At 47.8% G+C, this 26,468-nt stretch overlaps 2 protein-coding genes across 3 annotated transcripts; one reads left to right on the top strand and one right to left on the bottom strand.

Annotated features, from left to right (window-relative positions):
* Positions 1-305: 305 nt before the first annotated feature.
* SNX33 (sorting nexin 33) lies at positions 306-11,521 on the bottom strand. Its single transcript, XM_039343846.1, has 2 exons — positions 10,045-11,521; positions 306-1,209 (listed from the first exon to the last, which is right to left on the bottom strand). The coding sequence occupies exons 1-2, from the start codon at positions 11,480-11,482 to the stop codon at positions 956-958; spliced, it is 1,692 nt and encodes a 563-aa protein (XP_039199780.1). The 5' UTR covers positions 11,483-11,521; the 3' UTR covers positions 306-955.
* Positions 11,522-12,676: 1,155 nt separating this feature from the next.
* SNUPN (snurportin 1) lies at positions 12,677-25,998 on the top strand. 2 transcript variants are annotated; one of them, XM_039343848.1, is made up of 9 exons: positions 12,677-12,805; positions 15,970-16,144; positions 16,813-17,008; positions 19,608-19,712; positions 20,273-20,369; positions 20,522-20,619; positions 21,594-21,671; positions 23,011-23,091; positions 24,903-25,998. In XM_039343848.1, the coding sequence occupies exons 2-9, from the start codon at positions 15,987-15,989 to the stop codon at positions 25,221-25,223; spliced, it is 1,134 nt and encodes a 377-aa protein (XP_039199782.1). In that variant the 5' UTR covers positions 12,677-12,805; positions 15,970-15,986; the 3' UTR covers positions 25,224-25,998. The 2 variants fall into 2 exon arrangements, with proteins under 2 accessions (XP_039199782.1, XP_039199781.1); XM_039343847.1 differs by lacking the exon at positions 12,677-12,805 and adding an exon at positions 14,422-14,565.
* The last annotated feature ends 470 nt before the right edge of the window (positions 25,999-26,468 follow it).

The raw sequence follows: 26,468 nt of genomic DNA, 5'->3' as shown, positions 1-26,468 counted from the left end.
ACTGACCCACATTTATGACGGTCGCAGTGTCCTGGGGATCACGTGATCATCCCCTTTTGCAACCTTCTGACAGGTTGGGGGAAGGCAGATCCACTTAACAACCGTGTGACTAAATAATTCAACAACTGTGGCCAGAAAGATCGTCACACGGGGAGAAAAGCTCACTTTAACAACTGTCTCACTTAGCAACGGAATTTCTGGGCTCCATTGTAGTCGTAAGCCGAGGACTACCTGTAATAGACCTCAGAAGTGAGATTTGTGTTGTTTGTGCGACTTCCTCAAAAGAATCATTTTTGGTGTGCCAACCTATTCATTCCTTCCACTTCACCTCAGTTTTTGCTTTCTGTTCTCTTGCTTTGCACAATCATCGTAGCTACAGGAAAAAAAACAACAACAACCCTTGACTGGGTTCAACCTGATTTTGTTCCTTTTCTGGAGGAGGAAAAGGAAGGGCTGGTGTTGGAAAGGATCTGGATAAATAAGAGTAGTTTTTTTTTCCAGAAAGTCAAGCCTGAGAGAGAAAAAAAGGAAGCTGGCTGGAGCGAAAGCTACATTTCCTTTGGAAAGCAAATTCTTTTACTTCCTCTGTAAACAACAAGGCTAGGAGAGCCAGAAGCTTGACTTTTCTCGAGGAAAAGAATTCCACTCGTCAAAATATCTTTTGTGCAACAATTTCTTGCCTGGGTCCTTGCGATTGGATCAGGATGGGCTGGAAGCACTCATCCCAAGCTTTGGTCAGGACAGGGCTACGAGCTTCCCTCTCGATGCTCTAAGTTCAGCATCATGACGATGATGGAGAGCACAAGTCAACTGGGAGAACCTCCCATGATCCACCAGGAGGAGAAGACTTCCCTCTTCCAGAGGCAGAGAAGAAAACACGGTCGCTGCTGCTCATCCCAGCTGGGGGCACGGTAGCATTGAGGACCATCGTGAGCTCCGACATCTGGCAGGCTTCCTAGAGGTTGTCATATCTCCTCAGGGTCTCTTCCAGCTTCTGGCTGACTCTCTGGTAAAAGACAATCTGCTCCCTGATGTAGGACTGCATCATTTTCTTGAAGTCCAAGATGCGTCTCTCGTGGAAGTAATTCATCTCTGCCTGGAGGGCAAAGCCAACCACTCGGCAACGCTTCCGGATCCCATCTGCCTCCTCCTGGTCCATTTTCCCTTCGTCGCTCATCCGTTGGCTCTCCTTCACTTTGGCAAACGCACCTTTGGGAGGGAAGCAAAAGGACAGCTCACCAATGTTATTAAGCCCTCTGGAGATAAAGTTGACCAACGTTGAGTTGGGCAAGCGAGAGGAAAGAATATTCAAGAATGAAGAGAACCGTGTTAGTCAGAATAACAGGATAACAGAATTGGGAAGGACCTTGGAGGTCTTCTAGTCCAACCCCCTGCTCATGCAGGAGACCCTATATCATTTTGGACTAATAATAGTCCAAACTCCTCTTAAAAACCTCCAGTGATGGAGCAGCCACAACTTCTGGAGGCAAGTTGTCCCACTGGTTGATTGTTCTAACATCAGGAAAGTCTATGATGGCCAACAGATCAAGAGAGATCCAGTAGCACCTCTTCTGAATTGCCTATTTGATTCAAAGGCTTTGGATTTCGTGAGCTCACTTCAGAGGCCTGGAGTGAGTTGTTGGTGATGAAATGAATTGTAACTCACAAATTTGCTTGATGGAAAATGTGTTATGAAATGTCTTATATGTGGTCTCTGGAGAAGAGTTTTATTCAGGAGCTGGAAGAGTATCTGTTTATAATTCATCATCACCACCACCACCATCGTCCACCTACTTTTATTCTATTATGCCGAGGAATTTGGGGAGGTGGCCAAGTTGTCCTGCTCCCCCATTTCTCCATCACTGCCTACAATGCAATCATGATTGTCTAAAGAGATTCTCCACCATCCAGGTCACAGTTGTCCCAAAGGTGCTTTTCCAAAAGGCAACTGGACTTTCTTGGTTTTTTTTTTTACCTTGAAAACATTTTGCTTCTCATCCAAGAGATTTCTGAGAACTGAAGAAGCTTCTTGGATCAGAAGCAAAACATTTTCAAAGAGGAAAAAAATCCAAGAAAGTCCAGTTGCCTTTTGGAAAAGCACCTTCGGGATAACCATGATTGTCTTATTTTCCATAAAAGCCGACCATCTGTGGTCAGTCAACCCTGGGTGAACCCATCCATGTTGAATCCCTGGGTGAATCCATCCATGGTGTCCTGTAGAACGTGCTGTTACATCTTGGGTGACATAGCCAACCACAGTTGGGTCTCTCAACGGTGGCTTCTCCTGATCTGCAGCCCTCGTCTTGCTGACGTTCTCACAATTCAGGAGTTGCTACCTCTCCTTTTGCACAGAAAGAACGTGGAGCTGACTGCCTCAGGGCCTGCAAACATTTGCCCTCCCCAATGAATCAGACTTTTTGGAGAAAGGAACACATTAGACAGGGCCAACCTCACCTTGAATCGGCAGGTGTGGCTGTGGCATTGTGTGTGAATCACCAGGGAGATAAACCACACCAGCCAAACAACCTTGTCCCAGATCCCCTTATGGAATGTGTTGCCAAAGAGACAGGTAGCAGATTCCCTCACACCTGTCCAAACTTCAAATAATTCTGATGTTGTTCATAAAATTTAAGTCTCAGGGGGCATTTGCTACACTTACAATAATTTTTCTGTTTTTTTTTCCCTTGCAGATGGCATTAAAACATAGATAGTCCTAGTCTCACAACATTGTTGAGTGACGGAAGTTACAACGTACTAAAAAAAGAGACTTATGACCGTTTTTCACACTTATGACCTGAGGTCATGTATGTGTACAAAATTTGGACACTTGGCAACTGACTCACATTTATGACAGTTCCAGGGTCCTGGATCAAGTGATCCCCTTCTGCAATCTTTTGCCAAAAAAGTCAATGGGGGAAGGCAGTTTCACTTAACGACCGTATTCCTAACTTCACAACCGCAGTGATTCACCCCACAACTGTGGCAAGAAAGGTCCTCACATGGGGCAAAACCTGCTTAACAAGTGTTTCGCTTAGCCACGGAAATGTGGGTTCAATTGTGGCTGTTAAGTCAAGGACTACTTGAAATCTTTTCTAACCTCCTTCATTCAGTTTTGAGAGATTTCAGGCTGAAACTGAACTGGCATCTTTGCTTCAGAAATTTGCAAGATGCACCACCACCAAAGGCCAGTAGAAGAATAGAATAGAGTTGGAAGGGACCTTGGAGGTCTTCTAGTCCAGCCCCCTGCTCAAGCAGAAGAACCTATACCATCTCAGACAAGTGACTGTCTAGCCTCTTCTTAAAAACCTCCAGGGATGGAGCACCCATGATTTATGGAGGCAACTTCTGTTCCACTGTTTAATTGTCCTCACTGTTAGGAAGTTTCTCCTTAATTCCAGGTTGCTTCTCTCTTTGATCAGTTTCCAACCATTGTTTCTTGTCCTGCCTTCAGGTGCTTTGGAGAATAGCTTGACTCCCTCTTCTTGGTGGCAGCCCCTCAAACACTGGAAAACTGCTATCATGTCTCCCCTATTTCTTCTTTTCTTTAGACTAGCCAGACCCAAGTCCTGCAGCCATTGTTCATACGGTTTTTTTCTCCAGTGCCCTGATCATCTTAGTTGCTCTTCTCTGAATTTTTTTCCAAACTCTCAACATCTTTTTTGTGATAGGGTGACCAAAACTGGCTGCAGTATTCCAGGTGTGGCCTCACTAGGGTTTTATAAAGCGGTACTAATACCTCGCATGATCTTGATTCTATGCCTCTGTTTGTACAACCCAGGATTGTATCGGCTTTTTTGGCTGCTGCTGCACACGGCTGGCTCATAGTCAAGTGATCGTCCACTAGGACTCCAAGGTCCCTCTCACAGTTGCTGTTTTTAAGCCAGTCTATACGACCACAATTGGGAGCAAAAAATTCATTCATGCCGGCTAAGGAATTCTGGGAGTTGAAGTCCACACCCCACACACCTCTAGCAGAACACAGCCATAAAAGACTGCAGCATCAGTGATGTGTGGATGCTATTAAAGAATTGTGACGTGGACGGTACACATGAAGGGCGCCTTTGTTCATCTTAGTTTTCTGCTGATATCCGGGACTTGAGCCAGTGAGATAAGACACTTGTGCGCCCTGGCACAGAAAAGCCTGCAACTCTGCTCAGTGGCCCTTTGTGTGTTTTGAACTGGGCAGCCTTTTAAATATTACACCTGGCTGCGTGAGCTTCCCTTGGCCACATGGCTAAAGGGAAGCTCACGCAGTTGGCTGCCTTCCAACTTAAACGATGCACCCAGAGATGTGTATTGCAAAAACCATCTACAAAGCTATAGGTAAGTCCTCAACTTACAACAGTTTTGTTTAGTGACCAAAGTTACAATGGAACTGAAATAAAGTAATTTAGGGCCGTTTTTCACCCTTAACGACCGTTGCAGCATCTCCAGGATCACGTGATCAACATTCAGACACTTGGCAACTGACTCACATTTATGACAATTGCGATTTGCTCCCTTTTGTGACCTTCTAATCTAACCAGCCAAGTCAATGGGGAAAGCCACTTAACAACCGTATTCTGAACTGCACATCTGCAGTGATTCGCTTAGCAATTGCTGCAGGAAAGGTTGTAAAATGGGACAGAGTTCACTTAACATCTGTCTCACTTAGCCACAGAAATGTTGGCCTCAGTGGAGGTGGTAAGTTGTATAAATCCCAAACCCATCCCCAAGTTTCTAATGAGCACAAGAGGAGAGGAAGTGAGTTGTTTTGCACCTTGTCGAAAAATGGGAGAGGCATTTCCAACTGAATTACACGCTGATCTGCATAACTAGGACGGACGCCTAGATACGGAAGCCAAACTGAATTATTTCTATCGTTGGAATATATAATGGAATGGAAATATAATTCAGGTTTATCACAGTCCTATGCAAAGGGGAGGGGGGGGGAGTCTTCCAACCCTTTTTTTTTTTAACTCCAGAGAAGTCCTGAAGAGATTAGGCTGGGATGGGGAGATTACAGATCTTGTTTCTCGTACAACCTGGGTTATCAATACACAGATATTGAAACCTCAATTTAATGGAATCCTATTTAAGGGACCTCCTAACCAGGGGGCCATGCTGGCTGGGGAATTCTGGGAGTTGAAGTCCACCGAGTTTTTCAAGTTGCCAAGGTTGAACAACGCTGGCCTCCCAGACAAGGAATCCTCGATTTATAAGCACAATCGGGATCAGAATTTCCACTGCTAAGCAAGGCAGGGAGCCGCACTCAATTTTATGACTTTTTAATCATGGTTGTTAAGCAAATCACCGCAGTCATTAAGTGAATCATGCAGTCATTAAGTGAATCGGCCTCTCCCATTGACTTTGCTTGTCGGAAGTCAGCAGGGAAATGGCGATCACCTGACTTAGAGATGCTGCAACCGTCGTAAACACCTGCCGGTGGTCATTTTGATGTGGCCACAGGGATGCTGCAACGGTCATAGGTGTGAGGACCAGTCATAAGTCATTTTTTTCCCGGGCTGCTGTAACTTCGGTCACTAAACCGAGGACTGCAATTCTGATTATATAGCACGGCCTGCTTGCAAAGGCCTGTCTTAGTATGTGTAAGATCCTCTCCCCAATCCACAATTGGCCAATTATTCAGAATACTCCCAAGCAGGTGCCGATGTGTACATTCCTTGAAGGGCTGTTCCAAGGCCTTCTTTATCCTGGAGAAAACCATTTGTAAAAGTCTGGCAAGGATTGCTCACTGTGGCTCTCCAACGATCCAGGATTTTTCCACTGGAAAGGAATTCACTTCATCCCTGCAACCTGCAAGGTTTTTGCAGCCAGGGTATCGTCCTGCCGCTTCCCTCCAGGGTCCAAGCGCGAACTTAAGAAGGGGGACATCCCTGAAGTCACCCAAACAAAGCCGATCAGAGTTCTCCTAGCTCAGTGTTTCTCAACCTTGACAATTTTAAGGCATGTGGACTTCAACTCCCAGAATTCCACAGCCAGCAATGCTGGCTGTGGAATTCTGGGAGTTGAAGTCCACATGCCTTAAAATTGTCAAGGTTGAGAAACACTGTCCTAGCTGGTTCCAAGATATATTAAGAGCACGGCTCTATCTTTAGCGACAGCTTAATCTCGGAAGCTTGTTCCTCTAACCTCCGGCTAAAGTCAGTGTTTGCCTTCAGCCGGTTCATCCTGTTCTCCCACTTCCTGCCCAGAAGGCTTTCAATCTGCTAAACGTCCATGGAGGATGCTAACCTTGAAACCCATCGACGCAGGTGCCCGGCCTCAAAAATCTTTTTTTCTCTCCAAAAGAGGACATGCCAGCTGCTTCTGCATTGCCATCCTGAAGCTCCTCCTGGCCTTCAGGCTGGCGGGCTTGGGGCACTGCCCCCCTGTGGGTGCTTAGAAAAGTCACACACACACAAACACACCCCTGTCAGTGCGGATATCCCTGTGGGGAGAGCTCAGGGGTGTCTGGGGACGCTCAGCTCCTCTTGTGCACTCTCTGCAGGGAGCCCGAGATGATTTCATCAGAAATACGTCATCGTGTCCCATTTTCTTCGTCCGACCGTAAGTATTTTTCCCATTAGCCCTGGAGCTGAGAGGAATCCTCTTCACTTCACATGCTGATTGTCTCCCTCCTCCCTCGCTCCCCTGTGCACGAGCCGAGGGGGGAGGTTCTCCATTCCCCTCATCGTTAAACCCACCCATTTTTGGTCAGGGACACGATGATGTATGCGAAACATCTAAGGCACTACAGCACAATCAGCTGGGCCCGTTGACACATTCTAGAAGCCGGATGCAGGCTACTAATATCTTATAAAACCACATCCCACAGCGCCTACCTTTTAGAACCCTGACGATGTTGGATGACTCCCAACGAAAGCTTGGTTATTAAACTCTTTTATTATTTCTCTTGGTGATCGACTTCTTTTTGGATTTTATCATGAACGTACCCAAGAGTCGAGTTTTTGGTCTTATATCTAATCTATATATTTCTTTGTCAGAAAAAGAAATTTGAATATATATATATATATATATATATATATATATATATATATATTGCTCCTCGAAGCATGAAGCTGAAAACACCAGCCTGAAGATGACGAATGGGACTTCGTCGAAACGTCGCCAAGACACTTCCAATTTTACACGTAAAATTGGAAGTGTCTTGGCGACGTATATATATATACGTGTATATATATATATACATACATACACACACACATACATACACACACACATCTATATCGCTATCTAATCTCTCTATCTCTATCTACCTTCCTCCACCCATCCATATATCCAACTGTCTCTCTATCTATCTATCTCTATCCATATATCCAACTATCTATCCATCTCTCTCTTTATCTATCTATCTCCATCCATCTCTCCAACTCTATCTATCTATCTTTCTATCATCTATCTATCTATCTATCTATCTATCTATCTATCTATCTATCTAATCTATCTAATCTATATCTATATCTGTCTGTCTGTCTAATCTCTCCAGCTACCTATCTTCATGTAATCACTATTTGTGACTTGCCAGCAGCTTCCAACAAGCAAAGTGAATGGGGGATACTAGATTCGCTTAACAGCCATGTGACTCACATAACAACTGAAGTGATTCACTTAACAACCGTGGCAAAACGGATCGTAAAAGTCAGGCGTGATTCGCATATCAACCGCTTTGCTTAGCAAAATAAATTCTGATCTCAGCTGTGGTGCTGAAATCAGGGCTGCCTCTCCTCCTCTCTCCTCCTATTCAGCTACTCACTGCTTGCCCCTACGTGTCCCTACTTGTCTTCCACCGTAGCAGCTTCCTGAACACCTGCAATCTCTTTCCACTGCTCCTCCTCCTGTGGGACCCAGTCGCATCTCTTCCTCACACGCAGACGCGCACGAACACACCAATTGCAGTCTCAGCCCTCGGAATGCCTGCAAACCTTTTGCACCCTGCTGGCAGGTGAGGCAAGACTAACGATGCCACCATTCTTCAAAGACAAGATGGCTGCATGCCATCGCATCCTTCAGAGCCCCCCCCCCCACGTCCTCTCTCCTGGTTTACCCGGATCCGTTTACCTTTGCAGGAGGCCCACTTCCTCTTCACAGTTAAAAGGGAAACAGGTGGAGCACACCTGGGAGGTGTGCAGGGAAGTGGTGTGATCCTGGGCAACTGGTTTGAGAAATCAGCCTCTCCTTTTCCTGCTTGGGCAATCCCTCCTTCCCTAACCAGAAAAAGCCAGCATTTTTTTTCCTAGAGATGTTTTAAGGGTGGAATTCTTTAAATTGTCTAGTCCAGAGGTTTTTCCGTGAACCGGAGAATGTGTGGTTTTGTGTGCTGCCTGCATCCCGTGGATGGGGCTTTGCTTGTTTTGCGGCCTGGTTGCTGGCATGCTACGGCCCCGTACTGGTCCACAGACCAGGGGTTGGGGACCCCTGGTCTAGTCCTGGCTGTGTAAACAGGCCGCCTTATCTCTGTCTGCTCTTTTCTTAATCGTTGCTGGATTGAGGAAGTTGGCCTCCCACTAAACCAGGAATTAGATAAACCCAGCAGTCAAGCTGAGTTTATTTGTGGGGAGGGGGTTGTGTTAAGCAAAATAAATGTTTCAAATCATTGTTGAACCTCTGGACTCTGTAAACCACCATCTTCCTAAAGCAAAAGTCCTCCGTACATTTTGCCTTGATATTTTCATAATCTCTGGTGAACAATCCATGCAGGCACTGCAAAATTATCCCTATAAACTCAGCAGACTACTAAATTTATTGGGGAATGGATGAGTGGGGGCAGAGAGGACTGGGTCAAGCAAAATAAATCAAGGCGAATTATTCACATAGCTCCTGAGTTTCATGTTTCGATCAATTCCCAGACTTCCTGAACCTCAAGATTTCCAAAATACATTACAAGTATTCCTCGGCTTGTGATCATAATTGGGACCAGAATAAAATGGCTGTTAAATGAGTTGTGCCGGATTTTACACACTTTTTTTTTTTGGCCGGAGTTGTTAAGTGAATCACTGCAGTGAATCACAGTGCGTGACGGTGGAGACACCGTGACGATCGTTAAATGTGAGAACCGGTCTTGAGTCCCTTTTTTTCCAGTGCCGTTGTAACTTTGAACAGTCACTAAATGAATGATTGCAAGTTGAGGATTACCTGTATATTTAAACTCTTCGTCCAGCATGTCTCTGCCTGTGTTTCTCAACCTTGGGCTACGTTCAGGTGTGTGGACTGTCTCCAAAGCACCTGAAGGCAGGACAAGAAGCAACGGTCACCAAGGAGAGAAGCAACTTAGAACTAAGGAGAAACTTCCTGACAGTTAGAACAATTAACCAGTGGAACAACCTGCCTCCAGAAGCTCTGAATGCTCCAGCACTGGACAGTCATTTGTCTGAAATGGTATAGGGTTTCCTGCCTGAATAGGGGGTTGGACTAGATGACCTTCAAGATCCCTTCCAACTCTGTTATTTTGTTATTCTGCTATTCTATTTTCCTCCCTCCCCTATTCTTTCTCCATCACGGGAGGTTTCCATGAAGAGACAACCACTTGTCTGAAATAATCTAGAACAGGGGTTCTCAACCTTGGCAACTTTAAGACTTGTGGACTTCAATTCCCAGAATTCCTCAAGTCCACAAGTCTTAAAGTTGCCAAGGTTGAGAACCCCTGATCTCGAATCTCCTTCTTGAGCAGGGATTGGACTAGAAGACCTCCAAGGCCCCTTCCAACTCTTGTTATTCTGACTTCAACTCCCAGAATTCCCCAGGGGCTGCTGTCCTAGTCCTGAGCACTGTGCATTTGCAATCGCAAAAGTCAGGCTCTCCGCCCGCTGCAATTTGCAGCCACTTTGCTCCTTGCCTTCTCCTGGGGCCGAAACCTTAGGATGAAAGGCTATGAGGCTGCAAGGCGAGCAGACAATCGTGGCTCCAGACTGTCTTCAAACCAGGAAAGAAGACATCCAACCTCTCTTCCCCCCCCCTCCCCGCATCTCCCCAGAGGCGGCCCACGCAAGACAGGTTCTGCTGCCTTGTTATCTTGGTCCTTTGGGGCCAAAGTAGAGGACCTACCTTTCTGAAGATGAATGATATCTGGGAAGTTGGAGAGCAGTCCTTGATACAAGGAGAGGGAATCCAACATGAGGAACAGGTCGTTCTTGGGTTGCTCGGCAAACATCTCCCCCACCATCTCGTAGGTCTTGCCCGTGTGGGAGATGGCATTGTTGAGGGCATCGTAACTGTAAGGTGGGTCCATCTGGAACGCTTGGCTGATGGCTTGGAAAGCGTTGCCCAGTTTTTGGAACTCTTTACGGAAGCCACCAACGTGCTTCCTGGCCAGCTCAGAAGCCACGCTGGTCAACTGCAGGACGCTGTCGTCCATCTTCTTGTTGAAGGCTTTGAAGGTGTCCACTCGGTCCTCCACATCCTGCAGGTCTTGGTGCTCGGTTGGGATCTGGAGGGTCAGGAGGAAACTAGCCCCCACCATCTCATCCTTCTCCGCCCGACGCTTCCCCATCTTCCACTGCTTGTTGTCCCCGCAGGTGAGGAAGTGTTGGAAGCCCTCGTATTGGGAAAGCGCCGGGTGGCTGGTCATGTGGTCCATCCACAAGATTAGCCTCCGTTTGCGCTTCTCGATGAAGTCCTCCCCAAAGCGCCCCGTGGCTTGCTTCTCCGGCAGGTGGGGCACCGAGATGACGGTGAACTTGTGCAAGAGGCGGTTGTACAGCCAGTCAAAGTGTTTGTAGCGCCGGTAAACCGGCGAATTGCCGTTGCTGGGCATCAAGCGGTAGGAGATGTAGCTCTTGATGCCTTTGAACTTGGTCTGTTTGGTGGGCTCTTCCACGGAGCAGAGGAAAGGGTGTGGGCTGGACCTCCACTGAGGACCTTTGGAGCCCATGTCGATGTAGTAGGCCTCTGAGATCTTGCCCATCATGGGGACATCTCCCAAAATGAAGGCCTCCACTCCAGACCGAACAAAGCTGGAGAAACGGTTGAGATTCCGACTCACCATGCTTCCTCTCTTGGAAGAGCCAATGCTGTCCTGCCTCTCCAAGGACGGCTTGGCCCGGCTGCCGGTGTTGTTGGGGTGAGCGTAGGGCCTGGGGCAGGAGAGGCTTGGCGAGGGGTGCCCGTTGGTCCCTGCCCCGCTCCGGGGTTCCTCCACCACCATGCCATCATCGTCCCAATCGTCCCAGTCGTCCTCATCATCTTCAAAGCTGCCCTGGTGGGAGATGCTGGGGGCGGACGGGGGGACGTAGAAAGAGGACCCATTCCCAGGAGACCCGGTGGGGCTGTTGGAACAGTTGGTGTAAGTCGGGGAGGACCTGGAGCGAAGAATCTCCACATAAGAGGCGGGAAAGAGGCCCGTCTCCCCTCGGGAGTTGGTGCCTTGCAGCCAGCCATCCAGGGATTTCTCGCTGAAGAGCACCAATTCTTCATTCTCACGGATGCTGATTTCTTCCTTGTTCTCACTCTGGAAATCGTAAAGTGCTCGCGCTTGGAATGCCATGGGGGTGTCCGGTGAGGCGGCCGGGTCTCGGCCACCAATCCCTTCCCCCCTCCCGTGAGAGCTGTTGAAAAGGGGGCCTTTTCCCCGGGGAAGCTACCAAGGCCTGCAGGGGACTCTGCAATGGCTGAAGGCGAAGAGAAGAACAGGACTTTGTCCGAAGAACAAAACCATCTGGTGGTGTTTTTATAGGAGGAGATTTAAGAAGGGCAGTTGCTTTTCACAATCGGCGGAGGGAGGTTAAGAAGGGGGTGAAGCACAGAACATCTTCTTCGGGGTCGCAGACCTCAGGCCAGGTCCAGAAAAGTCTCATGATTGTATCCATATCAAGCAGCCCATCATGGGTTATCCGTAAAGCTCAGCTCTATTTTGAAACCCTGAAATTATAGGTCAGAATTAAGCATCTTGATCCGAAGAGAGGCAGCTAAGATGTTTGATCTGTGCGCTCTAAATCTGTTTGGTCCACAGTTAAGAAAACCTGTGGGGTCTTTTTTTAAAAAAAATAAAATAAAGAGAAATGCAGGGCAAGTCAGGATTTCTCAGGCTTTCAACCCCAGTCTCCCTGGAAGGGGAAAACCAGGAAGAAAAGTCTCTCTTGTTGTTAACCAGAAATGTTTTGCAAGGCTGAATAATAATCCCTGTTGGATCGGATTGGAAACCCACCAGGCTCCCGAAGGGTGGAGGAAAAATGTGAAAAGCTACAAATCACTCCTCTATGGAGAAGGTCACACCTCAGTCCACATACACAACAAAGTCCACGTGAATCTGTTGCTGTCTCTCCACCAACCACCCTTTTTTTTGTTGTTGTTGTTCACACCACAAAAATAAGACAAAAAGAAAAACAGCTCCCCAAATATAAAATTTTACCTCTTTGCAGGATCTAAAACTTTGGGGCCGGGAAGAAGCCCGCCCAAAGCAAGCAGAGAGTTCACCCACCAAGGTGTCCCCCTCCCACACCCCCCGAAGGGCTCTCTGCAAACCGATTGAGATCCACCAGCCAAGCGTAAAATCCCTCGGGGAGCGCCCAGGAGAGCTCTCTTTTGTTGTCCGCTCTCGCTCTTTCTCTCTTTCTCCCTCGTCGACTTCCAGCGGCTCAGAAACCAGGACAGCGCTCAAAACAGATCACCCACAGGGTTGATTTCAGTAAAAATAGAAATCAAGAAGAACGCGGATCGCTGCCGGGGAAACTGGATTCCCGTGCACGCGCTTGAGTTCGCTGCAAAGCTCCGGGAAAGCCGATTGCGCGAGGAAGAGGAGGCTGGCGGAAGGCCGAGAGAGGAAGAAGGAATATCCATCCACTCCAGGACTTGGAGAAGCCGGGAAGAAGAAAGTTTGCAAGAGTATCAGGGACACAAAAACTGGGGGGGGGGTGGCGGCGGAGCCCCCTTTTTGGAGAGGCGCGCGAGGCCGACGGGTGGCTGGGCAGGGCAGTCCAACCGGTTCCACCGCAGGCGCTGAAGGGAGGGACGAGCGACAGCCCCCGGGGACAAGGGACAGGACGCTGGCAGAGTTCCCTCCTCTCCTGGCGCCGGGCGGCCGAGGCAGCTACGCGACCCGGGTCCCCTCGCGCGCAGCCAAACGGTTCTCCTGCAGAGGATGGGGTTGCGCTGCTCTGGCCACCTGGCCGAGGCGCAGCGCCCGTCCGCCTCTCCGGGGGGTGGGGTGGCAGGGGGGGGGGTCCTCCGTGCGCACTGCTGGCCACAGCCAGGTCTCTCGGGGCGCACCTGGCTTCGCTGGGTACCCCCCTTCCGCCTCCGAAGGGCAGCGAGACCACAAGGCTCGGCTGCCTCCGCGCTCCTGGGCGCAGCTCAGCCGCCGGGCTGTTCCGTGACGCACGGGCGCAGCTGCCGCAGCTGCGAACTTTTGCCAAAGGCGCCGGGCGCAAAGCGTTCCGCGGACCCAGCAGGCGGGCGGGCCAGAGCGCGGCCGCCCTCTCTTGGCAGCCGCGGGGGGCGCCGCCTTGACGCTCCGGCTCGGTCCTGGCACGGGTAGCTGCCCTCCCCCCCCCCCTTCAGCCTGCGCGGCCAGGACTGGGAAGGCGACCAGCCTGGTTTTCCTTTCTGCGCGGAGAAAGCTTCGCCAGATTAGTTTGATGGCGCGGGGAGGGGGGGGGTGTCAATAGGAAAACCGCCGAGCCTGTTGCAAAGCCGAGAATTGTTGCTGAATTGCGGGTATTCGAAACGGTGTGGAGCGCTCGGTGCTCCTCTCTGAGCTGGGTGGCTTGCTTGCAGACGCTTCATGCCCCAGCTAGGAACAAGCAAACGATCAAGTTCAGAGAGCACCAAGCACCTCCAGGGATCCTCTTCCTCCCTTCTCCTTCACTCTGCAAACCCCTCTCCCTTCTAGCACTGATGACATTACCTAGTTGGGGCACGAAACGTCTGCAAGCCAACCACCAAGTTCAGAGGACCTCACAGCCCTCCTAGTTTGGTCATGAAATGTCTGCAAGAAAACATCCAAGCTGCATAAAGCAGGCAATCGATGCATCTGCATCAGCGTTTGTGCAACTTGGCTGCTTTCAGAGGGGTGGACTTCCACTCCCAGAATTCCTCAGCAAGCAAAGGAAAGCCAGCAAAGCAAAACAAATTGGGCTGGGGAACTCTGGGAATGGAAGTCCACCCCTCTAAAAGCAGCCAAATTGCACAAACACTGATAAAAACATGGAAAGCTTGAATTGCAAACCACATTTCGAGGTGGACGAGTTCACCCCTCCCCCCAGAAACCAAGAGGGCGAGAAAGGGGCTTCTGGGAAGGGGAGGCGGAAGCTCTAATTTAGCCCCGCCTCCTAGTCCGCGCATGCCTCCAAACGCGGCTTGCACAGCGAAGCCAGCTGGACGTTCCATTTAAAGGAGCGCGCATGCGCTGTTTGCAACTTCCAAGAGGAGGGAGGGTGGCTGGAAGGAGAGAGAAGGCAAAAAGGAAGAGGCGGGGCATTCTTTCGGAAGACCTTCCGGAGGCCCCACCCCCCGAGGTCCCTGCGAGTGACGCAATGGCGGAAGGGGCGGGGCGGAGCGCGCTTCCGTTGACGGCGTGCTCTGGAAAGCGAGTTCGCGGGTTCGAATCCCGCCTGGCGGCGAGTAAGTAGGGTAAGTAGTGGGGCAGCGACCTCCGAGCCGGGTCTTTTCACCAGCCAGCAGGCCTTTGTCTCCTGTCTGGTCGTCGTTCCCGAGCTGGGAGACTGAAGCTGATGTTCAAAAAAAAAAAAGAAGAAGCAGCAGCAGCAGCCCATGGGCATGTACAGAGTGCATTCAAGCCGATCTCTGAAATGGGAGTGGGGTGGCAGTCTCCTCTTCCCTCCTCTTTGGATCCTCTCTGTTCTTCCTACCCTTGCAAGGAAAGGTTGGGCTACAGTTCTCATCCTGGCTGGGTATGATGGGGGGGGAGTAGATCAAGCATCCCACCAGGATGGCGGGTGGCTTGGCATCAGGCTTGGTGCAAGAGTTGGAGCCCTTTAGCCATGGTGGCTTAGCTTTGCAAGGGAAGCATAAACCCTGATGAAACCTGGCTTGGTGCAAAGTTCCTGCAACACCCCCCCCCCCCCAAAAGTGGAAGAACATGCAGAACTTTAGTTAATGCTGGGGGGGAGCTTAAGTGCAGGGCGTGCATCACTCATTTTGCCCCCCCCCCTAGAAAATGGATTAGTCCTCAATTTACAACCGCCATTATGACCAGAATTTCCATTGCTAAGCAAGGGGGCTGTTAGCTGAGTCGCGCCTGATTTTATGACCTTTTTTTGCCATGGCTGTTAAGTGAATCATCCGGTCATTAAGTGAATCCGGCTTCCGCCCATTGACTTTGCGTGTCAGAAGCTGGCTGGGAAGGTGGCAGTTCACATTGTCAATACATGCCGGTTGCTAAGCACCCAACTTTGGATCATGTGACCTCGGGGAATCTCACGACGGTTGTAAGTACGAGGACCAGCTTTTTCCCAGCGTCAATGTAACTTTGAGCAGTCGCTGATCGAACGGTTCCGAGCTTGAGGACTATCCTGTCTTGCAGACTTAGCTGCTCTGAAGACTTGCGGACTTCAACTCCCAGAATTCCCCAGCCAGCATAGTTTGGAGCCTCTTGCACAGCCGGCTGGGGAATTCTGGGAGTTGAAATCCGCAAGTCTTCAAAGTGGCCAAGTCTGGAGAGCCCTGCTCTTCTGCATGCATCTATGGCAGTGGTTCTCAACCTTTCTAATGCCGCGACCCCATAATACAGTTCCCCATGTTGTGATGACCCCCAACCACTTATACATCACCGGGTGCCAGGGGCGTGGCCAAAGAAAAGGGGAAAAAAATGGCGGACAGCCTTGTTTGGCGACCCCCGTGAAATGGTCGTTCGACCCCAAATGGGGTCCCGACCCACAGGTTGAGAACCACTGATCTATGGCCTTATTGGGGGAGGAGAGAATGGGTCTATGGACCCCTCCCCGTTTGGCCCAGCCGCCCAGCCCACCTGCCCAGAGTAAACGTGACCCTCCCCGCCCGTCTTCCTCCCTCCAGGCTGCCCCAGAGGAAGAATGGAGGAGCTGAGCCAGGCTCTGGCCTGCAACTTTGTCGTTTCGCAGGACCTGAACAGCCCCGCGGCTCCACACCCGCGCCTGGCCCAGTACAAGCCCAAGTACAGCTCCCTGGAGCAGGGTGAGAGGCGGCGGCGGCTGCTGGAGCTCCAGAAGACGTAAGGGAGCACACACCCCCCGCCATTAAACCTAGCGGGTCGCTTGTCTGGCCCCACCACGGGGGTGGGCCGTTTCTCTGCTCCTCTGGAGAGTTGCGGGCTTTTCCTCCCTGGTTTGGAATGGAGGGCACACTGTTTCTTTTCTACTACTTTTTATTTCTTCTTTTTTTAAAAAAAATGTAGTTATTTTTTAATTATATTTCTGATGGCTGCCCCTAAAAAGTCTCGGGATGGCTTAGGGTATCCAAATAGCCAATTAAAAACAGTTTTAACAAAAATTTAAAAAGGGCAGCACAGAATGAAAATAAGGATAGAAATAAAAACATGACGTGTGCACTTCCTTCCTTCCTTCTCACTAGCCTCCCTCCATTTTTCTTCCCTCCCTCTCTTTTCCCTTTCCTTCCTTCTTTCCTTGCTTCCTTCTCACTCTTCCCCTTCCTGTTTTCCTTCCATTCCCCCTTTCTCCTTCCTTCCTTCCTTCCTTCCTTCCTTCCTTCCTTCCTTCCTTCCTTCCTTCTCTTCCCTTCATAACTTCAGACAGTCTTTAAGCATCCTTAAGCGAGGCCTCCTGGTTTTCTAGATGTTGAGCTCGCCTTGTTTCTGTGCCTTTCAGGTTTTTCTTCCCCTGTAGGGTTAAACTTGACTTTACTTTTTTTTCTTCTGTCAAGTAAGCGGCTGGACTATATAAACCATGCCAGGAGGCTGGCGGAGGATGACTGGTCCTACACAGCGGAGGAGGAGAAGGAAGAGGAGGAGGTAGAGGACAACAAGGGCAAGGAGGGAGAGAAAGCCAAGGCTGATGGAGATCATGAAGACATGGAGCTAGACCTTGTAAAGAAGCTACCGAAACGCTATGCCAACCAGGTAGGCCTACTTCAAGCAGAAAAAGGGGGTCGGTTCTCCTTGTTTTAAAATTATTGTTATTTTACTTGTCAATGGTTCAGCCCTTTGAATAGGGATCTAAGTTAACAGACGGTTGCAATAGATAGATACTTTCAATATTTCTCTTGTTGATGGATTTTCATCAAACTCATTAATGCCTCCAAAAACTCAACTAAACTAGAAAACTTAGGAAATGCAAGTTGGGTTTTTACAGCATCGTCTGGTAGCTGAAGGTTGAATAAATCAAAACAAACTCAGTCTCAAAATATAAAGCTGATAGAGGTATGAAACCGCAGGCAGGGTGGCCTAATTAAAACAGTTTTAAAAAATTAACAAATTTGTTTCTAGTTGTTACAGTTTTACAGGCTGCTCTTTTTCTTCCTTTAAAAGTAACACATGCATTGAATCTTTTTTTTAAAAAAAAACCCACTGCAACAAAACAGCAAAAACAAAAAAAAGAGAAGCATACATAAAATAAACTATACACTAGAGCAGAGATGGAAAGTCTTAATTTTTTGATGTAATCTTATTTTCACATCCAGTTTTTTAAATCTTGGTTTGATACAATAAAACAGTTACTTTTTTTAAAAAAAGGAAAACCATCCATTATTTTCTATATGCCTTACAGAATGCTTTCTGCAACTTTGTGTTACAATTATTCTTCAGGCTTTAAAATAATGATAAGATCCCCCAGGGAAAGAGAAACATTGATGTTCAAACGTTTTGTGTGTGTAAATAAATGCACAGTCATGAAAATAAATTATATTCAACTCATGAAAATTGTGGGGTTGTTTTTTTTTCACTCTAAATTCCTTTCTGCCTACAGACTTAAAATGATTTTCAGATACTCTAAATCCTAAAAAACACCAAGGAATGAATAGCTACGGGACCAGGATTTAAGAATCTTTTTTTAAAAAATAGTTCATGGAAGAGCAAAAGAGCTAAAATTCTTGATCATTTTCCCTCTTGTTTTATTTTTATTGATCAGATGGGTAATCAGACTTCTTAACAAAATTATTCCCCAGGAAAACAGGGTCAGGGATCCTCCTTAGCCACTTTCCACCTTTCCCAAAAGGACCTTCTCGTCCAGAAAAAAATCCTAGAGAGGGACTATTGTTCATTTTTTATACACATATGCATGTTTTAAATCAAAGTTTTAGAAGTCAAACAAACTAAAGTAGAATGAGAAAGAAAGGGAAAAATAAAACAAAAAGTTAAAGGTACAAAAAAGGAAAGGAAAGAAAAGTAGAAAGAAAAAAATATAAAAAGAACTGACTTCTGAATTTCTTCACAGCAGTTAAACGTACAATTATATTTTAACTGCTCTCTCTAAAGTTACATCAATATGCTCTCCTTTTTATAACCTGTCTTTTGATGACCTGTCTTGTCCTCAGACCATAAATCACACGTTCATTTCCCCCCCCCTTTTTTTTACACAAGTCCTTAAGTGACTGATAAATGCAGATTTTACACAAGAAGTGCTTTCCAGTCACTGATAAATGCAGATATTGGCTTTTCTCTGATCAAATCAGTCAGTTTGGCCATTTCCACAGGTCCTGTTGCCTTCACTACTGTAGTGTTAATTATTTTGATGGCTACCTCGATCAGCAAGGCCATCCTTATCACTCTTCTGAAAATTATCATCCCAGGCTGCCAAGTCTTCTCATTAAAACCAAGGCCTCTGTGTTGCACCTGCTGTTCCCTTTTATGTATTTATTTATTTATTTTACAGAGACTGCCCAAGGTTGATTTTTTTTTCCTTCTGCTTATTCATTTCATCTTCTTACCCCTTAATAGCTCACTCACTAGGCTTTATATTCTTCAAGGTGAAAAACAAGATGAGAAAAAGGCATCTAATAATCACAAAGAAAATGGTGGTGACTAAGGAGCTTTTAACTTCCTAGCACAAGCCAGGATGGGGTTTTACTCACATTAGGTTCCCTTGGAAAATTAAGCTTTGGCAGCTGGTCTAATGGTGGAAGCTAGTTTGATCTTTGGAAGAAGAGAGGAGCAGATGGGGAAGGGGGGGGTTCCCCTTAATGGGTCCTGAAGATGACAGTCCAAGGAGTTTGAGGCAGGTCTACCTAGCTCAGTGTTTCTCAACCTTGACAATTTTTAAGGCATGTGGACTTCAACTCCCAGAATTCCACAGCCAGCATTGCTGGCTGTAGAATTCTGGGAGTTGAAGTCCACATGCCTTAAAATTGTCAAGGTTGAGAAACACTGACCTAGCTAGAAGTCTCTTCGATATCCAACTTCTGAGTCATCCTAAATTGGCTCAGGATGTTGACTCAGAAGTTGGGTTGACTGAATCCTGTAGCCAGGTAGATGTCACGAGAAATGAGAATCTCATTGTGCCAGATGTGCCATTGGTTCATCTGGAGGGGGGATTTAAGGTCTTCTTCTTGGAGACATCAGTGGAGAGCTGAAGATCTTGGATATTTACATCAGGCGCTCAGAAACTGACCTACAGCATTGTGTTTTTTTCATTGGGGGTCAGATGGTTCCACTTCTCATTGTGGATCTTTTCTAGGTTTCTCGGGACAGTTGATATATCTGTTTCCTCTCCCCTTCTCTGCAGCTGATGCTCTCTGAGTGGCTGATTGATGTCCCCCCCGATCTGGATCAGGAGTGGCTCTTTGTGGTGTGTCCTACGGGGAAGAGAGCTCTTGTGGTGGCCTCCAGGGTAAGAAAGCAGGTGGAGAGCCAACATGGCGTTGTGGTTGAGGGTTGGATGGCCAATGGGAAACTCAGATTCGAGTTCAGTCTTGGCCATGGAGAGTTGTGGGTGACTTTGGCCTGGTCCCTCCCAGCCTTAACCTGCTTCTTCAGGCTGTTAGGGGAAGAAGGTGAGAGTGGTGGATACATCACTTTGTGCTTCTATATGATGAAGCAGGAAGTCCTTTTCCTCCTCTTCCTCTTCCCGCTCCTCCTCCTCCTTCTTCTTCTCCTCCTCCTCCTCCTCCTTATTCTTTCTTTCTTCTTCTTCTTCTTCTCCTCCTCCTTATTCTTTCTTCTTCTTCTTCTTCTTCTTCTTCTTCTTCTTCTTCTTCTTCTTCTTCTTCTTCTTCTTCTTCTTCTTCTTTTCCTCCTTCTCCTCCTTCTCCTCCCCTCCCTCCTCCTTCTCCTCCTCCTTCTTTTCTTTCTCCTCCTCCCTTCTGCCGAGCCAAGCCCCAAGTAAAATGGATCCTTTGCCCTGAAAACCATGTTCTCATTTTTTTTCCCTCTTGCTTTGCCCCCCTTTAGGGGACCACAGCAGTGTACACCAAAAGTGGGTTTTGTGTCAATCGCTTCCCTTCTCTCTTGCCTGGTGGGAACCGGCTTAATTCGGCAACAGGGAAAGGTGAGTTTCTGACTTTTTCTCCTCACGACCGCTGTTGTTGTTCTTAGCAGGGACAAAATCAAAACAGAAATTGTGCACAATGTTTTACCTCCTGATTTATAACACCGTCAGAACTGAACACAAAGACTAATCTCGGTTGGTGTCCCTTACAGAATACACCATCCTGGACTGCATCTACAGTGAGGTCCAGCAGACGTACTACGTCCTTGACGTGATGTGTTGGCGGGGACACCCTGTCTATGATTGCCAGGTAACTGTGGCTGAGCTCACACAACCAGGTCAGCTAGCGATGTCTCAGAGGTGCCTCCTAATCTTGGTTAGTGTTAGGTTTAACTTGGTAAATGTGTGTGAGGGTTCTCAGTCATCCGAGTCATGATTGTCCCAAGGTGCTTTTTTTTTTTCAGGAGGCAACTGGACCTCCTTATTTTTCTTTGAAGACATTTTGCTTCTCATCCACGAAGCTTCTTCAGCTCTGACTGGATGGTGGGGAATGGAAGGATTTATACTCCTTGCAGATATTTGCCTTCTTTTAGAGAGTCAATGAGGCCATTTAGAGGTTTACCTGTGTCCTCAGGGTCACCTGAAGTAGTGCAAATGGGTGTGGAGCCTTCTTGGAGCTGCTGAAAGGATGGTGTTGTATCCCAAAGGTGCTTTTTTTCAAGAGGCAACTGGACTTTTGTTTTTCTTTGAAGACATTTCACTTCTCATCCAAGAAGCTTCTTCAGCTCTGATTGGATGGTGGGGAATGGAAGGATTTATACTCTTTGCAGACAGCTGGTCATTTGCCTTCTTTTAGGGAGTCATTGAGGCCATTTGGAGCTTTACCTGTGTCCTCAGAGTCACCTGAAGTAGTGCAAATGGGTGTGGAGCCTTCTTGGAGCTGCTGAAAGGACAGTGGTTGTAGACTGGAGATAGATGATGTCAAATCCCTTCCCCTCTGTTAAGGGAGGGCCATTCAATTTTGACCTTTCAAACCAGTGGTCCTTTCTGTCCAGGATGTGGACTTCTCTGTCTTCAAAAAAGTGACCTTTGTCTTTTCAAACGCAGATGGACGGCTGAATCTTGTATTTTGTGACTTAGGATGCTGGCTGCGCCTACGATTCAGTCGCTTGGGTGAACCTCAGAATTCAAGATGAAATCTACTGTACTGGAGTGTCTGGATAAGCTGGGGGGATGCATGGAGAAACATTTCTCACCTCTTGGTCCCTTTTCCCCCTTCTCCAGACAGATTTCAGATTCTACTGGCTGCATTCCAAAATGGAGGAAGAGATGGTCTTGTCAGAGAAAAGCCGACTTAACCCAGTGAGACATTTTTATTCTTATTTTGACCAAAATGGGCAGGCTGGTTGGACTGCAAGGGGACCCTCCAGCGCCATTAGAAGCTTGTCAGTTTAGGATCACGTGCACAGAAATCAGGCATTATGCAGTGGAGCATTTATACAATTAGTCCTCGACTTACCACAGTTCATTTAGTGACCATTCAAAGTTACAAAAGCTTTGGGGGGGGAATGATTTAGGACTGTTTTTCACACTTAGGACTGTGGCAACATCCCCATGGTCACGTGATCAAAATTCAGATGCTCGGCAACTGGCATGTACTTACGACGGTTTCAGTGTCCCAGGGTCACGTGATCCCCTTTTGCGACCCTCTGAAAAACAAAGACGAGGAAGCCAGATTCACTTAACAACCGTTTGACGTAACTTAACAATGCCAGTGATTCATTTAACAGCTGGGGCAAGAAAGGTTGTAAAATGGGGCAAAACCCATTTAATGACCATCTCGCTTAGCAAAGAAATGTTAGGCTCAATTGTTGTCATAAGTCAGGAGTCTTCAAACTTGGCCACTTTAAGACTTGTGGACTTCAACTCCCAGAATTCCTCAGCCAGCAGGGCTGGCTGAGGAATTCTGGGAGTTGAAGTCCACAAGTCTTAAAGTGGCCAAGTTTGAAGATCCCTCCTGTCGTAAGTCGAGGACTGCCTGTATTGTATTGATCCGGCCACATGGAATGCAGTGAAGTCAATTCCCAATCCATAGTGAGTCAATTTCAGTGGAAATTTATTCTACTTGGCCCTCTTCCAAAGCTGGATGTTTTCTCCCAGGAGAAAAATGTCACTTTTTGGATAATTAAAGTCGGCCTTGTTTTTTTTTTTTATTGAACAAGCAGGCTGTGATGGGAAGAGACCTCCCTGTGGTTCTGAAGAAAAAGAAATAGAAATTAACTAACTTATTTTCCAAACCGTTTCTTCCTGGTGGCCTATTCTGTTCTCCTACCAGGACAAAGAAACTGGCACAATCTAACAATTGTCCATAAATAAGGGGGAGATTTTTACAAAGCTGTACTCCTAATTTTATTCCGTTTTGCTTTTATTTTGTTATACTGATTGAAGGAGAGCCACATTTTTTTTTTAAAAAAAAATTGATTTGGCTTGGCTTGTAACGCTGGCAGGGCAATTCTGGGAGTTGAAGTCCCCACGTCTTCCAAGTGGCGTTGGTTGAGAAACACTGGCCTACCCCCTACTTGCTGGGTTGTTTGGAGGTATACTGCCTCTAAACATGGAGGCTCAGTTTCCCACTCATCCATAAACTAAAGCAGCAGGTTTATTTATACATATAGGCTGACTTCTTTGACCTCTTTTCCAGTATAGGTTTGTGGGCCTCAAGAGCTATTCCTGCAATGCAGCCAGCCTGTGTGAGGTTCTGGCCATGACGTTCCCCTTTGAGGTGAGTTTTGCCTTTTCAGACATGCTGGTCAACATGGGTGCATCTCAGTTAATGTCTTTCATACATTGCTTTCATTCCAGGCTGGGTCTGCAAAGGAGGGGTCCTTCTACTGGGTTCCCCAACGATGAGCTCCCCAAGGTAGCACCTTCCAGATACCGGCACCCCCATCACACACATACAGACCCCACACAAACTATCCCCTCATTCGCTATCTGGATGTGGAGTACTTGCCTCCAGAAGTTGTGGATGCTCCAACACTGGAGGTTTTTAAGAAGAGACTGGACAGTCATTTGTCTGGAATAGTAGAGAGTGTCCTGCTCCAGCAGGAGGTTAGGCTAGAACAGTGGTGGCGAACCTATGGCACGGGTGCCAGAGGCGGCACTCGGAGCCCTCTCTATGGGCATGCATGCCGTTGCCCCAGCCCCGCCTCCCCCCACGGCCCCCTTCTCACCAGCAGTCCCTCTGGAGGAGAGTCGCCCCCAGGCAACAGGGACAAGACTCCGCCCTCACACCCCATAGCGTGCAGATGATGCTGCGGGGTGTGGGCAGAGGGCAGAGCTGCCATGGTGCTGCAGGGCTGCCTGGCGATCATCTGCAGCAGGCCATGGAGGCGGTGCGTGGCCCTGCAGGCAGGGCGGGAGGCAGAGCGGGGTTGGTGGTTTTTGGGCACCCAATCTCTAAAAGGTTCGCCATCACTCCAAGGGCCCTTCCAGCTCTATTCTGATTGAATAGTTTGCCTTCAGAAGTTGTGAGTGCTTCATCACCAGAGGTTTTTAAGAAGAGACTGAACAGCCATTTGCCCAGCATAGTGGGGGGGTCTCCTGCTCCAGCAGGGGGTTGGGCTAGAAGACCTACAAGGTCCCTTCCAACATGTATTCTCCTTAAGCCAGTGTTTCTTAACCTTGACAACTTTAAGGCATGTGGACTTCAGTTCCCAGAATTCCACAGCCAGCAATGCTGGCTGTGGAATTCTGGGAGTTGAAGTCCACATGCCTTAAAGTTGTCAAGGTTGAGAAACACTGCAAGTTAAGCAAAGCCACTCTGACCCAAGATGGGATTCTCAAAGCGTGGAGCTCCCCCTGCTGGGCTTTCAGTGGAAACACAGCTCCCCTGGTGGAGAAAGCTGGGCACCTCCTTCGGAGCGGAATAGCGGTCACGTGACCCTGGAACACTGCAACCGTCCTAAATACGGGTTGCCAAATGCCGGAATTTTGATTGCACGTCTGTAGGGAAACTGCGAGGATCGGTCCTAAATCCCCCCCTTTTTTTTTTTTCAATCGTGTTCTTGCTCCGAATGCACCTAAGTCAGTGGTTCTCAACCTGTGGGTCGGGACCCCATTTGGGGTCGAACGACCATTTCACGGGGGGTTGCCAAACAATGCAGTCCGCCATTTTTTCCCCCTTTTCCTTAGCTGTGCTATTCCCTTTTATTCTATTGGCTTTTGAAAGCCAATAGAATAGACTCTCTTGAATAGAGTCTAATTCGATTGGCTTTCAAAAGCCAATAGGAATTGTCCAAGCTGTCTCTGCCCTGCTGAGCCCGCCAAAAGCCCCATTCTGCAAACGGTGCTGCACCAGTTGAGTAGTCCTCGACTTACGATCCGTTTGGGGTCGCGGCATTAAAAAGGTTGAGAACCACTGACCTAAGTTCAGAACTACCTGTATTATAATCAAAATGCTTAATAAAGAAGGGAGGAGCTTCAGTCGCACTGGCGCAGCCGCCATCTTGACTTTTTTGCCCTCTGTTTCCATGGACACTCACGCCCTCTCCTGAATCGGACCTAGTTTTTTCCTTCCTGTTTCTCCTGCAGGTAGACGGGCTCCTTTTCTATCACAAACAGGCCCACTACGATCCCGGGAGTACGCCGTTGGTGGGCTGGCTGCGCCCTTACATGGTCTCCGACATCTTGGGCATTGCGGTGCCCAGCTGCCCGCTCACCTCCAAGCCGGGCTACGCGGGGCAGCAGCTGCAGCAAATCATCGAGCACAAGAGGAATAAAAACCAGCAGCCGGGAGCTGCTGACGATCCCGCCTCGCAATACGGGCGTTACGAACTGGAGCACTTGTCCACTCCTCGAGTGGAGCCATCGCCACCCGTCTTGGAGGAGAGCGAGTGCCAGATGGATAACTGATTAGAGGCCAGAAAGTGGCCAGGATTGGTCAAGAATATCCTCCATAAACCCAGATTGGAACCCCACCATCTCCAACGATTGGCATGTAACGGGATAGTTTCGTTCCGAGGGTTTCGGCCTCTTTGTCCTGTTTTAGAGATGCCGCCATCCATCCATGCCCACAATTGAGTTTCTGAATAAATTGGAATACGAGCCGCTATAAACCTGGGCTCAAATTCTCCCAGATCAATCTCTCTCACACACACTCAGGCCTTGGATTGCAGGGCGCTGCTTTCCCACATTCCTCAAGGCTCGACGGGTTTCCCCAGTTCCGGATTCCAAGTTTGAAAGAGAGGTGTGAAGTTTCAAACAACCCCAAAAAAACCCCACATATTGTGCCACTTGGACTGCAGTGAAGTTAATTTCCAGTCCGCCCCAGAGTCAATGGCAGTAGAGTCAATTTCAGGGCAGGGTATGGTCGAAAATGTCAAGATGGCGGCCACAGGGTGGTAATTTTTTTAGTGGGCGGAGCTTCACTCGCACCCTGCGGCCACCATCTTGACTTTTTTGGCTGTATCTTGGGGTCATCGCTGCACAGATTTGACGTTAGGAGCTATACGTTATGCACTCCTCACATAAAAGGAAAGACAACCCAGAGTAGATAAAAGACACCATTCACATGCTGAAGCCTTTTGGCTTCCCTCTAATTCTGCCACATTTCTGGTGTTGGGAATTTTGGTGTTGCACTCTTGAGATTCACCAAATAAAGAGCTTCTCAAAGAACTTTGGAAAATAATTAATCCTCTTTCTCTACCCGACTCACCCTTCTAATCACCCTCGACTTAACTGGCTTCGTGGCCTAAGAGAATGGCTGATTCAAAGTCATTAAAATTCACTGTTAATCCAATGCCTGAACTATTAGTCCAAGGGGACTCTTTGCTTCAAATATATGATTCCTGATTTGAAGTATTTTCTGATTCTCAGTTTCAATTTTTTTATTCTTGATTTCATGAATCTGTCTTATCTTTCTTGATTTCAAATATTTTCCGATTCTCTCAATTTCAAATGTTTTCTGATCCCTGAGTTCAAGTAGTTCCTGATTCTCCCAATTTTGAATATTTTCTAATTCCTGATTGTGAATATTTTCTGATTCTTGTTTTCAAATATTTTCTGATTCCTGATTGTGAATATTTTCTGATTCTTGTTTTCAAATATTTTCTGATTCCCGATTTTGAATATTTTCTGATTCTTGATTTCAAATAGTTC

The sequence above is a fragment of the Crotalus tigris genome, unplaced genomic scaffold (assembly GCF_016545835.1).
Source record: "Crotalus tigris isolate CLP2741 ecotype Arizona unplaced genomic scaffold, ASM1654583v1 scf7180000017877.288114, whole genome shotgun sequence".
Classification (NCBI taxonomy): Eukaryota; Metazoa; Chordata; class Lepidosauria; order Squamata; family Viperidae; genus Crotalus; species Crotalus tigris.
This window is presented reverse-complemented; position numbering and strand designations above follow the sequence as displayed.